Source organism: Cervus elaphus, chromosome 7, assembly GCF_910594005.1.
Source record: "Cervus elaphus chromosome 7, mCerEla1.1, whole genome shotgun sequence".
Lineage (NCBI taxonomy): Eukaryota > Metazoa > Chordata > Mammalia > Artiodactyla > Cervidae > Cervus > Cervus elaphus.
The window spans coordinates 32,942,141-32,957,161 of NC_057821.1; the positions used below are offsets into that span (position 1 = coordinate 32,942,141).

A 15,021-nucleotide genomic window follows, 5' to 3' on the forward strand; every position below is an offset into this window, starting at 1 on the left:
AGGCAAGAACACTGGAGTGGGTTGCCATTTCCTTCTCCAATGCATAAAAGTGAAAAGTGAAAGTGAAGTCGCTCAGTCATGTCTGACTCTTTGCGACCCCATGGACTGCAGCCTACCAGGCTCCTCTGTCCACGGGATTTTCCAGGCAAGAGTACTGGAGTGGGGTGCCATTAAATCTGTATTAATCCGAAGGCAGAAAAATGTGCCTTGAATGGTTCCAGTTTTCCTGGCTTGGTCCTCATCCTGCATCGTTCCTCTTCATAGGGGAGTCGAGGTTAGCTTTGGAAACTGCAATGAGCCGCGGTCACCGATAGGTGGCGGAAGAGGAGCGCGTCCACACCTGAGGCGCGCGAGACCGCTCTCCGCGGCCGGTTTCGGGATGCGGCCTGAGTCCTGCACGTCGCGGGCTCCGAGGGGGCTTCAGAGTACCTCAAGCTGTCACTCTTTCAAGAATCCTCTTCCTCTGGTGTTTGTGGGAAGAGAGGGGTTCGGCCGTCCCTCGGCAGCTCGCCCTCGACGTCCCCGGCTCCCCCGCTGGGCACCGGGCACCTGTCGCCCGGCCTCCGCGCCACCGGCTGGCGGACTGAAGGTACGACCCCAGCGCTGGCTGAAGTCCGGGAACGGCGGAGCCGGAGGCAAAGGTTGTGCGCGAAACATGGCGTCGCCCTGTGTCGTGGGAAAACACCTGAGGCATCAAATCCTTACAGGAAGGCCCCTGGGCGGTGGGGGGGACACAATTCCAGGCTTCTGTTTGGGGGGAGACGGGTTAACCCCCCTGCATCCTTCACCCACTAGTGAGGGGACCCTTTTCCACCCGCAGAAACTGACCGAGGACCACTCTTCCTGTTCCCAGGTAGTGCGTTTCCTCGGGTCTGAAATATTCACTCAGTTATTCCTCAAGGGCATCGAGGTGCAGTCAGCCCCGGCCTTCACCGCTGCGGGACCTGCAGACCTGCTGGCTGAGCCGATGGGCCGCCCCGCGCCGTGTCCAGGGCAGGGTGGGCCCTCTTAGCCGGTCCTCTTAGACCATGGTCCCCAACCCCCGGGCCGTGGACCCACACAGGTCCCTGTCCTGTCAGGAAGGGACGGCAGAAGGCGCGCGGTGGGCCAGGGAGGGAAGCTTCGTCGGTATTTACAGCCGCTCCCCATTGCCTCCAGGTGGGACTCTCCAGTTGCAGGAAAACAAACGCAGGGCGCCCATTTATTCTGCATTATGGTAAGTTGTGTAATTATCATTATATATCACAATATAATAATAATAGAAATAATGTGCACGATAAATGTAATGAGCTTAAATCATCCCCGGAACCATCAACCCCACCCCCACCCCGCCCCAGCCCTAGTCTGGGGAAGAATCATTTTCCATGAAACCAGTCCCTGGCCCAAAGTTTGGGGACCGCTGCTCTTAGATCTTGGATCAAACCCACCGTGTACTAAGGGTTGTTGCTGTTTAGTCGCTAAGTGGTGTCTGACTCTTGCCACCCCTTGGACTGTAGCCCGCCAGGCTCCTCTGTTCATGGGATTTCCCAGGCAAGAATGCTGGAGTGGGTTACCCTTTCCTTCTCCTGGGGATCTTCCCAACCCAGAGATCAAACCTGTGTTTCCTGCCTTACAGGTGGATTCTTTACCACTGAGCCGCCAGGGAAGCCCTGTTCATCCAGGGACAAATGTTTATTTTTGGAAAAAGCCGTCTCAAGTTTTAAGAAGGAAGGCATAGTGTCCTAACTTGCCAACAGTAGAGTTCAAACTTTGCTTTATTGGTTAATACAGTGTTTCTTCTTGTCCTTTGACATCGTCACCCGCCCATTCCTGTCCAGCCGTTCTTTTCAAATTGTGCATCTTTGGGCCAAGCAGGCACAAGAAAGAACTTTGTGTCTGAGCCATTTCCTCCTTAATGGGCACACCTGAGAGTAGATTCTTTTAATTTTGCAATCTCATCTTGTAAGGATTAGATTCTTAGTGTCCTCCTCAGCCTCAGTCTTTGGGAGGATGTTTTAATCTTCCATTTACAAAATTAAACACCAAGATGGGAGGATCGTACTGTTTTGTGTCATCACAACTATCACACAACTGAAACACTGTCCTGCTGAAAGGGCATCATGTGTAACTGATAATCTGATAAAGAATGATGGATCTGCCCAATTATCCAGCTAAAAGAAGAAAGAAGGGAACCTTTCCTTTCAGAGGCGTGGACCTAAACAAGCTGGAGCTGTGAAGCCCTTGTACCCATTAAAACTCATTTACAGGGAATTCCCTGGAGGTCCAGTGGTTAGGACTCTGTGCTTCCATTGCAGGGGAGCACGGGTTTGATCCCTGCTCAGGGAGCTAAGAGCCCTGTGTGGGGGTTTAAAAAAAAAAAAAAAAAAGGACCAAATCAGCATTTCCAGGGCTGATCATTTGAGTAGCTATAATTGACTGAGGCGAATGGAAACTATGCAGCAGTTAAAAACATTCATTTATCACTTTTGCATGAAAAAATTCTAGGACCAGGGTTAATTTGCATTCACAAAAAATAGGTCAAGCAAAATTCTTATAAAGCCAGGATATGAAGCAATGGTTCCAGATCCTCAGGCTAATATTTCCCTGGGGAAAAAAATTAAAATATCAATGGCTTCATGGGCCAGGAACAAACATTCTATTTCCCTCTGGGTGCATATGTTCATGCTCAGTCACGTCTGACCCTTTGCAACACTATGGACTGTAGCCTGCCAGGCTCCTCTGTCCATGGGGATTCTCCAGGCAAGAATACTGGAGGGGGTTGTCTACCCTCTGGGTAGACAGATATTATTAAGTACAAAGTTCAGCTAGACATTTGGGACATGGTGACCACAGCATTTATTCCAACACTGGGTCCCAGCTACCCTGACCCTACCAGCTTAAGTGCCCAGGAACTCAGGTGCAACTCTGTGGAATTTACAGTGAATCCTGAAAATGACACATGTCCAGTAATAATTATCATTAATATTAGGGTATTACTGTATACTTTTTATAAAGTATTTGTGAAGCCAGAGAGCTTATTATTCAACATCATCAGTCAGGAAACATGGCACTTGGGTTCCTGCCCCAAAAGACGACCATTTGGAGCTTGAATCCCATCTGGAATTTACTTTTCTCATCAAGAGGACAAAATACCAAGACTCATTCTCATCTCCCATCACTGACTAGGAGAGAAAAGAGGCAAATGGGAGACAGAGTGCTCTGATTAAGAAGTGCTGCAAAACTGGGCAAATAAAGGAAAAAATCCTTCCCAGATAAAATTCAGCCTAAGCTGATTAGAGAAAGCAAGAACTCTTTAGGAATATAATTGCAAAATACTCTGACCTTACAATGCAATGCTAAAACAAAGAATTTTCTTTGACGAGTGACTAGATAGTTTTAACAATTACCTGAATCTAGCCCCCAGTAGAATAACTTCAGACACAGAGGAGGTAGGAACTGGAAAGCCAGAAAACAGTGAAAGCCCAAACAGTTCAATCTTATCATCACACTTAAGAGTTTTCATCAATTGGAAATGAAGGAGTGATTCATATCAGAAATTTGCAATGTCATCTGTATGCAATGTTGCTGTAGAGAAACCTATACTTGGCTGGCATCCCAGAGTATGCTGGTTCTTAGAGGTGCATGATCTGAACCCTTGAGTGGTGGGTGGTGGACATGTGACTCCTGTGAGGGATCGGCCTCACCATTGAGACTAGATTCTGGCTCTCAGCTGGGGTGGGTCAGGTGAGGGGACAGCAGATCCTGTTTCCTTCTGGGGTGCCACCTGCCTGTTTACTCGGCATGCCTCTTTTCCAGGCCCATTCTAGCTTCCGTTGAGCTTTTTCTTTCTTTGCATGTGTCAAGACTCCAACCGTCCTCACAACTTACCTCCTAGGTATGTCCAGCCTACACCTTTCTGCACCCATCTCTCTCTTCTCTGAACCCCTGTCATACCACACAATTGAGCACCCACTGGATGGCCAATCATTTTATGTAGCTAGTCTTTTTTTTTTTTTTTTCAATTTATTTGGCTTTCTTGGGTCTTAGCTGCAGCATGCAGGATCCTCATTGAATCACGTGGGATTTCTCGTTGCGGCCCATGGGCTCTGTAGTTGTCACGGGGGCTCTGGGGTGCACAGGCTTCAGTAGTTGTAGTGCTCTGTCTTCGTTGCTCTGTAGCCTGCGGGATCTTAGTTCCCTGACAAGGGATCAAACCCACGTCCCCATGCATTGCAAGGTGAATTCTTAACCACTGGCCCACCAAGGAAGTCCCTATGTGGTTAGTCTTGTCTCCCCGTTTGTGTCCATAAGCTGTAGAGGTCACAGTCTTCTGTCTTCACACTTCCTAACACAGTAATGTTTTCAATGAATACTTAATATTAACAATAGTTAACCTTTATGAAACTCTACTAGGTGTCAGGCACTCTGCTAAGCATACAATATACATTGCTTTTTCTTTGACTGAGGTATACTATCAATAACTTACAATATTACATTAGGTTCAGATGTACAACATAGCAATTTAAATACATTGTTTCTTTCAAGATATGAGGAAGGTTCTATTATCCCTATTTTACCAACTTGGAAACCAAGGCTCAAAGAGCTAGTTAACTAACTTGCCCAAGGTCACACCATCTGTTTGATCCAGAAACTTGACAGGAGTGTTCCTGTGTATGAAGCCCTGGTCCTAAACCCCCAGGCGTTGCTTCTCTGGTAGATGGACGACAGGCCGGTGGTATCTCTCAGTGGCTGAGTGTTTCTCCTCTGCCCTCTGCCTGGGCATGATTCAGGGTTGAGGGAGGTGGCTCAGATGATCTCATCTGGCCACAGGACCTTTGCAAGGACTGGAGACAAATATGTAAGGTTCTCCCTGGGTGCCTGTTAAACAGGTCCTTTGCAATGCTAATGGCTTTTCTGGAGACAGTGAGCAGCTCTTGGGGGCAGAATGGCCTGTGTTGCCTGATTATGCATTCCTAGCACACAAGCCTCCTTTTAGGAGTTTTGGGACAGATGATTAAACAACTATTCTCTCTCCCTCCCCACCCCAATCTGCTGCCTTCTGTCCACCGAGGATACTTGCTTTATTTTTTTAAATAACTGTCTGGGTTTAAGGATACATGTGAATATTTTCTTTTCCCAGCTGCAGCACGAAGTGCCTGGATGTTTCAGATTCTTGGGTCTCTCAGAGATGGTTCGCATCAACAATAATGTCCTCTTAGGATATGGCTGGTTAGAAATATGATCCAGATTAGTGCCTTCCAAATTACAAATGTAAGATAACAATAATACTGAAATATTAAATTATCATCATGAAGGGCTAACATGTATCCAGGGCTTTCTCTTGGCATTCAATCAATATGCTAAGTTTTTAATAAGCTTTGTCTCATTTAATCACCCAAACCACCACCAGATACATATTTATTAATTGTGTGACCTGGAGTAAGTTCTTAAGCTCCCTGAGCTTCAGGGCCTCAGTCTGCCAAATGGAGATAACAATAGTACCTGCCTTGTAAGTTTGTGATGATAAGCGAATTAAATAATCTACAGAAAGATTAGTGCCGCCCCAGAAAACAAAGAGAAGCTCAGCGTGTGCCCTTGTCTCCATTTTACAGATCAGGAATCGAGCCCCCCAGAACCTTGCCTAAGCCACACAACTGAGATCTAAACCTCAAAGTGAAATCCATTAACCAGTCTGACATACTGCCTTGCTTGGTTAATCGCTGGTTTAATTTTAATTTTAATTATTTAAACTGTGTCTTTTGTCCTCTCACTGTACGGTGTGTCTGGTTGGGTAGAGAACAGGGCTACGAAGATGAAGGCCAGTGGATGCATCCCCCACTGGTTATCCTGCAACCCATAGTAGAGCGATGGGGGCGCTGAGGGGCTGTGGATGAATCCATGCATATCCATCATCACTATTAGAATAAAGCCAAGCTCTACCGTTAGTAGCTCCAGTTAGGGTGACCCTGTGCCCTAGTTCTCCCGAGCCAGTCTTAATTTATTACAGTCTTTCTGGTGTAATTATTAAGAGTGCCCTCTTCCTTCTAAAAGGTCCATGTTTAGACAATCAATTATGTGTTCACGTCATCCACAGTCATATCATCTTTAGCAAATAAAGGGGAGCACGTTCCTCAGGGGAAGCCTATTGGTATGAGTTGTGAGCTACAGTGCTGGCCGCCTGCCCATTTACCTGTCAAGCTACCTGCATTTCCAGTGCTACTTTCTGTGTGGTCTTGACATTTCCTCAGCCTCTAAGAGTGTACCGTTAAAATCTCAGAGCCCCTGGTTGTCCCGTGTGTCCTCAAGGAGCCCTGAAGTGTGCCCCGCATGCCTGTCTGGTTTCCCACCATGCTGCCCTTTACTCTAGACTTGTCTTCACAGCCCCTGCCCTGTCTCACCCTGTAGGGAGCTGCTCCCTGCTTGTTATTATGCTCGGAAGTATGAAAACTGATCATAAGTGTGGTAGATGGTGTTGCTTTTGTCTTTGTATTGCCCATTTCTTGTTCTCTTGGTAAGATCAAGTTTACTGAAGTTTACTGAACCACCCTCTCCTACTCTGAGTGGGGCTGAACCCTCTTCCCCGCCCCAGCCATCGGCACGTGGCTGAGGCTTATCCGTCAGAGTTACAGCAGTTGGTTCTCGGGGGATTACGTGACTCACTTTAAGCCAATGAGGAGCAGTCCTGAAATTTGGGCTGGGGTGACAGGGGTTGCTAATAGAGTAGGAGGGAGCTCCTGAGGCCATCTGAGAATGAAGCCAACACAGAGGGAAGCAAAGCTGACAAATAGAAAAAAAGATTTCTGATGATGTTATTTTGGCATCTGGCTCCTCTGTGCTTACAGTCTACCCTGATTGTTGTTGAGTCCCTGAATCGTGTCTGGCTCTTTTGAGACCTGCCAGGCTCCTCTGTCCATGGGTTTTCTCAGGCGAGAATACCAGAGTGGGTTGTCATTTCCTTCTCCAGGGGATCTTCTCAACCCAGGGATCAAACCCGCGTCCCCAGCATTGGCAAGTGGATTCTTTACCCCTGAGCCACTAGGAAAGCCCTCTAAAGCTTGGTTTAATCGGCTCTGTAATCAGGGTAGATTCCTGAGTCAATTAAACTCTACTTTATGTTTATGTCATTTCAAGTCAGATTTCTGTCACTTGCAACCCCAAAAGTCCTGGTAAATGCAACAGGGAAATGTATTCTCTCTCTGAAAAGGTTTACATTTCAACCACAGACAGGCTTCACCCAAAGAGGTGAATAGGGATTTTAGTCTTCAGTGCCAAGCTGAGGTGACCAGAACATTTTGAAGTGAAGTTAGGCAGAAGAGACAGCCCAATTCTGCCACACCAGGGACTGTCTCATCTGCCTGACACTGAGACTGGCCCAAAGGAGTGCCTTGGTTGGCTTCAAGGACACAGCCAGCCCTGTGTGATCTCTTCGCCTAAGATCACTTCTCATTGAAATCCACTCACACTGCCTGTCTTCCTAACCAGCAGTAGCCACCCCCACAACAGGCATCAGGAGTATTATTTTGTGAGAATCAGCTAAGGTGGCAGCTTGTCCTAGAAATGTCATCTCTTATCCTGCCTCCAGTTGCCGGCCTCCCCATGTTTAGCTTTCAGACAGGCAGCTGGACTTGGCAGGAAGAGTCTATTTTTCTGAAAGTTAAAACTGCTCTCCCAGCTGTCGAGGGAAGGGGGCCAGCAAAGAAGATCAGGTCACATACCAGACCAACCTCCTTTTCTTTCTTTCTTTTTTTTTTAAGGAGTGGTGTGGCTGTCCTCCTTGTTTTCTTTGAAAGAAGATCATTTTCTGAAGGCAGAGAGGTTGGGCTCCCCAGCAGCCTCTCTCAGTGGGTGGGACCCACTGAAGAATGCAAGGGTGAGAAACGAAACCAAACCTCGGAGGATGCAGAGGACGCATTTCCCGTGGACACCAGTTACATCCATTAATGGCTCACAAGTGAGTTCAGACTCATTTTTTGATCCATGGGATTGTTTTAAATTGAGCTCCAGAAACAGGCCCTGAGAGCAGGATTCATGTGTAAGTGATTTATTAAGGAGATGTTCCCAGGGAAGCCAGGAAGCTCGGGATGACAGACAGAGAAGAGGAAGAACCCAAGAAAAGGACCCTTTCAGGCCAAGTCCCCTTCTCAGCCTGACCCCCCAGGGTAGCTCAGGGGGGTGAATTACACCTCAGGGTGTGTCCCCACTCCAAGGCAAGGTGGCTGGGCTTTCAGACTCCCTCACCAGCAGTTGACACTTCCTGTTTATGGACCACCCTGGAGAAAGAGAGAACTCCCAGCCCCCTTTGGTTCTTTACACTTGTGACCATTTAGGAGCCAAGGCACACAGAAGCCTTGGGCAGGGTGGACAACACACAGATATGGTGAAAGGATGCGAGGTATCTGGCATGGGCTCCAGCAGTATCAAAGTCATCACAGAAGCTTACAAAATGCAGGTTTTCTGGGTTCATCCTTTGGAGAGGATTAACTGGCCCATGAAGAGACCCTTTCTTTCTTTGAGAACTACACCCCTCCAATCCCATCCATCCACCCCTGAGTGTGCATGCACGTGCACACACACACACACACACACAATGCCACCTTCCACAGCTGAGTTGCACTGTCTCCATGACCACAGTCCAGCCAGGGAGATTCTTTCTCCTGAGACTTTGGTCTGGGGACTGATAGGCTCCTATGACATCTGGCTGTTGGCCTGGCCAGGGATGGAGTGGACTTGAGCTTGGACATGGGCCCAGTGAAGTGGAGAAAACCAATCCACAGAAAGAAAACAGAGGATGTACCAGATTAATAGCTAATAAATATGAGACACTGGCACTGTTTTCACACGGCTGAGCTCATCTGATCCTCACCACAACCATGCAGGGTCGGAGCTGTCGTTGTTCTCAGCCAGGGTCGAGACACTTCAGTCTCAAGTGGTTTAGTAGCTTATCCAAGGTCACATGGCTTGAAAGGGTGCAGTCGGGGTTCAGTCCTTTGGTTTGACTCCTGGCCCACTCGCTGTGCATGAGGCCAGGAGGGTAGATGAGCACTCAGAAGCCCAGGGAGAGTTCATGACTCCTGAGAGCAAGCGAAGGCCAGGCAGTGTCTGACTGACGGCTGCCCAGGTTCCTGGTGGCGGTCCTCTCTTCAGACACCTGCTCGAAGCATTTGCTGTATCATCTTATTATAAATCCTCTCCCCTCACTTAAAAAAAAAAACTTGGATTGTGTTTATAGTGGATTTCTATCGCTTGCAACTGAGACTCTGAAGGAGGACACCTGCTCTTGCGGAAATGAGAAAAAGACTGAAATTTGTCTCCAGGCCTTTTCAACTCCAAAAATTCTTTTTCTGGTTCTGTGCCCCAGGTTGGTTGTACAGGAGTTCCATCTGGGCCAGAGTCCAGGGTCAGAACAGGCAAAGGCCAGGTGATGTGATGCTAGCAGCTGCACAACCGGTAACACCCTTATTCCAGCCTCATCTCTGGGTCCTCCGAGTCAGAGTACAAATCTCCCTGGGAGAGAAAATTCCCCGACAAGAGACAAGCCTTTTCAGGTGGAGGGGATACAAGTGAGAACCAAGGAGGAACCCCAAACCCTTAAGAACCATCAGAGAAATCATGCTGTGTGTTGTGATTAGACTACATCCAAGTGGCTTGATTACTGCTCTCTACAGACACAAGATAGGGAAATAATGGAAACAGTGACAGACTTTCTTTTCTTGGGCTCCAAAATCACTGCAGATGGAGACTGCAGTCATGAAATTAAAAGACACTTGCTCCTTGGAAGAAAAGCTATGACAAACCTAAACAGCATATTAAAAAGCAGAGACATTACTTTGCTGACAAAGGTCTGTCTTGTCAATGCTATGGTTTTTCCAGTGGTCATGTACAGACCATAAAGAAAGCTGAGTGCCGAAAAATTGATGCTTTTGAATGGTGGTGATGGAGAAGACTCTTGAGAGTCCCTTGGACTTCAAAGAGATCCAACCAGTCCATCCTAAAGGAAATCAGTCCTGAATATTCATTGCAAGGACTGATGCTGAAGCTGAAGCTCCAATACTTTGGCCACCTGATATAAAGAACTGACTCATTGGGAAAGACCTTGATGCTGAGAAATATTGAAGGCAGGAGAAGGGGACAACAGAGGATGAGATGGTTGGATGGCATCACCGACTTGATGAATGTGAGTTTGGGCAGGCTCTGGGAGTTGGCAATGGAAGGGAAGCCTGGTGTGTTGCAGTCCATGGGGTCACAAAGAGTCAGACATCACTGAGTTATTGAACTGAACAGACACAAGAAGAGTCAGCCAGAGTGCTCACTGTCTAACAGGAGAACAGTGTCTACAGTGGGACAGAATATAATGCAAGGCTGATAACTTCATTTATAGTTGAAGTGAGAAGATCCAGTTTCCTTTAGTAGTCATATTCTATGGGCTTCCCTGGTGGCTCAGAGGGTAAAGAATCTGCCTGCAATGTGGGAGACTTGGGTTCGATCCCTTGGAGAATGGAATGGCTACCCACTCCAGTGTTCTGGTATTTTTTTCTGCTCCAACTAAATCATTTAGTTTCCCTTGAAAAAATGACTGAAAAAAAACTTAACTCTGGAAAAACAAGGCTAAGCACAGCATTCTGAGTGCTGCGTGACACAACCGACCCTTTACACGACACAGTAATAATGCCCATCAGTGGATATACGTATGTCTGAGGTTTAAGATTCTGTGCATACAGATTTAATAACTGCGAAGAAAAACAGACACACAAAAAATTTAAAAATAAAAACAGCCAGACAAACACTGCATGTACACGATGTCCCTTTTACATTGTACTTTAGAAGGGGGGCCAGCAGCACCCGTCCCCCACCCAGTAAACCAAGGGCAGAACCCCACCGACAATGCTGTCACAGCTCTCTGCTCAACTTGGTGGTCGTGGCATCACCTCTGTGTCACCACCTCCCACAGCCGAAGCCTCCACCCCAGCCACACTCACAGCTGCCCCACTCCAGTATTCTCGTCTGGAGAATCCCATGGACAGAGGAGCCTGGAGGGCTATAGTCCATGGGGTCGCAAAAGAGTTAAACTGAGCAAGAAAACGCTTTCACTTTATGGCCAAGGGAGCAGATACAATTTCCTCTTTGAAGCAAGTATTACAACCTCTATACAGGATTAAGCAAAGTTTTATTCTAAACTACTGAATTGTAAAGAAAATAGTAAATGGTTATAAGAAATAGAGATTTAAATTTGAGTAAGATCTTCATTCCTTCTCTTTAGCCATTCTATGATACTCCTTAAATGTAATATATACATACTGTAATATATATATATATATAGATAGATCTATATGGTGACTACATAATACCCTCTAGAATGTAAATAGTCTTTCATCTTCTTTATTTTTGCTGAGCAAGAGATTTTCAACAGAGTATTTACATTCATTAAGAACTTATGTCAACAAGTATTCAACCCTTGTAGCTTATTAAAGACAATTGTAGCTTATACTTCTAAAATTAAGGTTAAAGAAATCTGTCTAAAATTTCTAATCTCCAGAGTTAAACTCACAAAATCAACACCTTAGCAGAAGATACCTTTAAAATGACCATGTGGTTGTAAAACAAAAGAAAAAAGACCTGGTTTTGTCAGTAGTCTTAACCACAGGTGACCAAACTGCAGCTGTCCCCCCTCTGGTATCATGACAGGCACCCCCAGTCCATCAGCCCAGCCTTGCTCACTGAGCCTGGCCGAGACCTCAGAATTCTTTCCAGAGCAGTGTCCAGAAAACAAATATTAAGCTGTTGGTGATGGCACCTTAGTCTGTATCAGTCTGTGTTCCTTTGAAAATTACAGGATCTTCTGGCTAATTTATGCTAAAGGAGAGTTACGATAGCTCATAAAATCACTAAGGGGCTGAAGGTACACAGTCTAGCCTGAACTTCCCAAAAGAACTGGGAGCCGTAGGCAGCAGGGTCCTAGAAGCACCATGCCTCTGCCACGATCAGGGAGCTTGAGTTTCAACCTGCCCTGCCCCCACTGGTTTTAGCAGAATTAAAGCCATTGCACCGGCCCAAAGGTCTACACTCCCTCCACAAGGTGAACAGCTTGCTTTGCCCACTTTCTCCTTTAAGACTCACATCAGGGCACTGGCTTTGCCCACTCTAAGTCATGTGAGGATCTCTCGATGCGGGATACTTGTAGGTTTCCACCCTATAGAGCAGGAAGGTGCCTTGCAGGGGAGAAGACAGTCTACAGTTCTGCTTCAGCATCTCACAATGAACCTGCGGCATTAGATACAGGACGGAAGCACGGGAGAGTCAGGAAGAACTCTGAACAATTGGGGTTGGCTAACATTCATGCAGCACTGTCCAGGAGAGAAGGGGCCCCAGTGAGATAGATGTCCGGTCCTTTGTAGAGATAAACCTCTAAAGAGAGGAGAGAGAAGCTCTGGGCCATTGTCACCTGCCAGAGCATGGCCAACCATCTTGCTTTCCTCAGGACTGGAGGACTTCCCAGAATGTACAGCTTTCAGTGCTTCACCTGGAGAAGTCTCTGGCAAGGCAGAATGCATTGGTTATCTTAACTCAGTGACACTAACCATTAGTATCAGTCAACTAACTCACTCACTTGGTTCAGATTTTACTGTCACCTAGCAACATCCTGGTTAGATTTTGGCTTACCCCCTGTATGGGGGATAATGCCCCCCAAACATTTAGCACAGTGTGTGGTACATGGCAAGCACTCAGTAGATGCTTATCTTTTTGTAGTTTAAGTGTATTTCACTTTTGAGTATGTCCTGGCTGGATAATATACATGTTTCATTTCCTTGCTGGTTTTTCTTCCTCTGTACTTGAACATGCTTCTCTCTGATCTGCATCCATCTTTCTATTGAGATTTTGCTTAGGTAGTGTGAGTAGTTTCTGGAGACATCTTCTCCTGGGCCTCTCCAGCTCCCAACCTCAGCACCACATGCAGGAACAAGATGGATCCACCAGAGGTGCTCCCCGCTCTCTGAGGCTCCAAGTGGGCAGCTGCTGGTGTCTGGAGCGTCGCCTTCCTCCGACTCCCTCACATGGCAACGCCCTGTGGTCTAAGCGAGCATCTTGGCTACTTCCTCGTAGGGCCAGCTGCGGCGGAGGGAGGAAGCCTGAGAACTGAGGGCTCCCGAGGGCGAGGGCGCTGATCAGCCAGTTGGTGAGGGAGGCCCTCGGAGGCCAGAACAAATTCACCGACCTGCCCATGACTAGAAGGCTTGTCCTTCCCTGCCTTTTCGGGCCACGCTGTCCACTCCCTCCTCCCCTCCTCCTTTCACCTCATTCTCAAGTTCCTTGTCATTTCCTCCCACAGACTTTGCTCCTGTGAGTCTTCAGCCTGTGTTGCCTGTATTCTCAGTCCTCTTTACCACTTGATATGGCCCGTCTTTCAAGGCATCGCTCAACTGCCTTGGATTTCCTCTTCCGCTTCCTCTTCAGATCCGGTTCTCAGACATCCTGGTTCCCAGCTGACCTGATGCTGCTGCTCTAACCCCAGTGACATCGGATTTGGTAACAGAGTTCTTTGTGCATCCGTCTACAGTCCAGGCTGAATTTTAAGGTCTCCAGGCCAAAGCCACGTATTATGCATCTTTGTGTTCCCGGTACCTAACACAGATTTAAAATCCAAATTGGGGCTTCCCTGGTGGTCTCCAGTGGATAAGACTTCACCTCCCAATGCAGGAGGTGCAGGTTTGAGCCCTGGTCAAGGAACAAAGATCCCATGTGCCTCACAGCCAGAAAAACAAAACATAAAAGCAATATTGGAAAATCCGAATTAGATGAACCTGGTAAGGAAGAGACCCTCAGGCTCCTTGGCAGACTTCCCTCAAGCAGGCTAGATAGATTCCCACAAGTTTAGGAACCAGAAACTTTAGAGAGAGAAGATTCTCTGACCCTTTTTTTTCTTTATCTCCTTTTAATCTCTCCCCACTCCAGCCTAAAGATACATAAAAATACATATTACTCCAGTTAGATAAATATCCCTTTGGGAACAACATGTATGAAACTTTACAAATCAAGTTTTGTAGCATAATTTAAAAATATAGTCCTTGATATCACATAAAATACAATATTTAAAACATTTCTGAAAACCCCAGATATCCCAAAATGTCTTTGTAATGGCTTGTGAATGTGGGAAGAGCCCTGACCCATGAAGCAGAACAGCTGAATATGAATATAGCCTCAAGAACCAAGTGGTTTTTTGCCACTGACATCTGTCCCCTTTGAGTCTCTGCCTCTTCCGTGAATTGAAAGAGTGGGGCAGTGATTACTGAGATTGCTCCAGCTCTAGGATTCTAGAAGATTCTGACTCTATGGTTTCTTAAGGTAAAAGCAGAGAAGCTGCCCTTGAATCATGGACTCTTTCACCCCCCACCCTGTCATGTGACAAGTCTGGGAAGGATCCATATCCAATGACATTAAGATCAAAGAAGAGTTGAATTTTCTAAAACTAAATATAATGAGGAAGTATCTGCATCTTGAGTCTCCCCAGAGGAAGCCACCACAAAAGTCACAGAGATCACTGATCTAACATTTTTCTTCTGCCTAAATCGAGGCTGCTTGGGCTGATGGAGTCAGAGGGGAAAATGGACCTTGTTCTTGTCCACGTAAAGGCAACTCAGCTCCACTGACGTCACTCAGGCACCACTTGCATAATAAATTATTTTCCAACTTAAAGTATCTGGGCCCTTGATCACAGAAGAAAACAAGTCTCTTCCACGAGACCTCACGGTGTTTGTAAATGTCAAGGGCTCTTGGGACAGACACTGCATAGCTCAATTAACAAGTTCACACCCAGCATCCCTCACAGTTTTTCTTGTATATGTTTCTTTGGGCGTTGTCTGAGTCTCTGTCTTCTGAAGCTTAAACTCAGTGCCTGGGTACTTTCTCTCTTGTGTGCCCAAGTGGTGAGTGCTTCAAATTGGACCCTGGATGTTACCTCCTGAATGGCTCCTTTCTTTCTCTCTTCCAATAAATCAATCATCAACTCCATTGGTTTAACATCTTCATTACACATCCCTTCTTCACTGC

At 46.7% G+C, this 15,021-nt stretch overlaps 1 protein-coding gene across 1 annotated transcript; it reads left to right on the forward strand.

Annotated features, from left to right (window-relative positions):
- The first annotated feature begins 211 nt into the window (after positions 1-211).
- LOC122696826 lies at positions 212-14,952 on the forward strand. The gene is made up of 3 exons (XM_043906952.1): positions 212-641; positions 7,734-7,930; positions 13,304-14,952. Exons 1-3 carry the CDS (start codon positions 212-214, stop codon positions 13,316-13,318), a joined length of 642 nt encoding a protein of 213 aa, XP_043762887.1. The 3' UTR covers positions 13,319-14,952.
- The last annotated feature ends 69 nt before the right edge of the window (positions 14,953-15,021 follow it).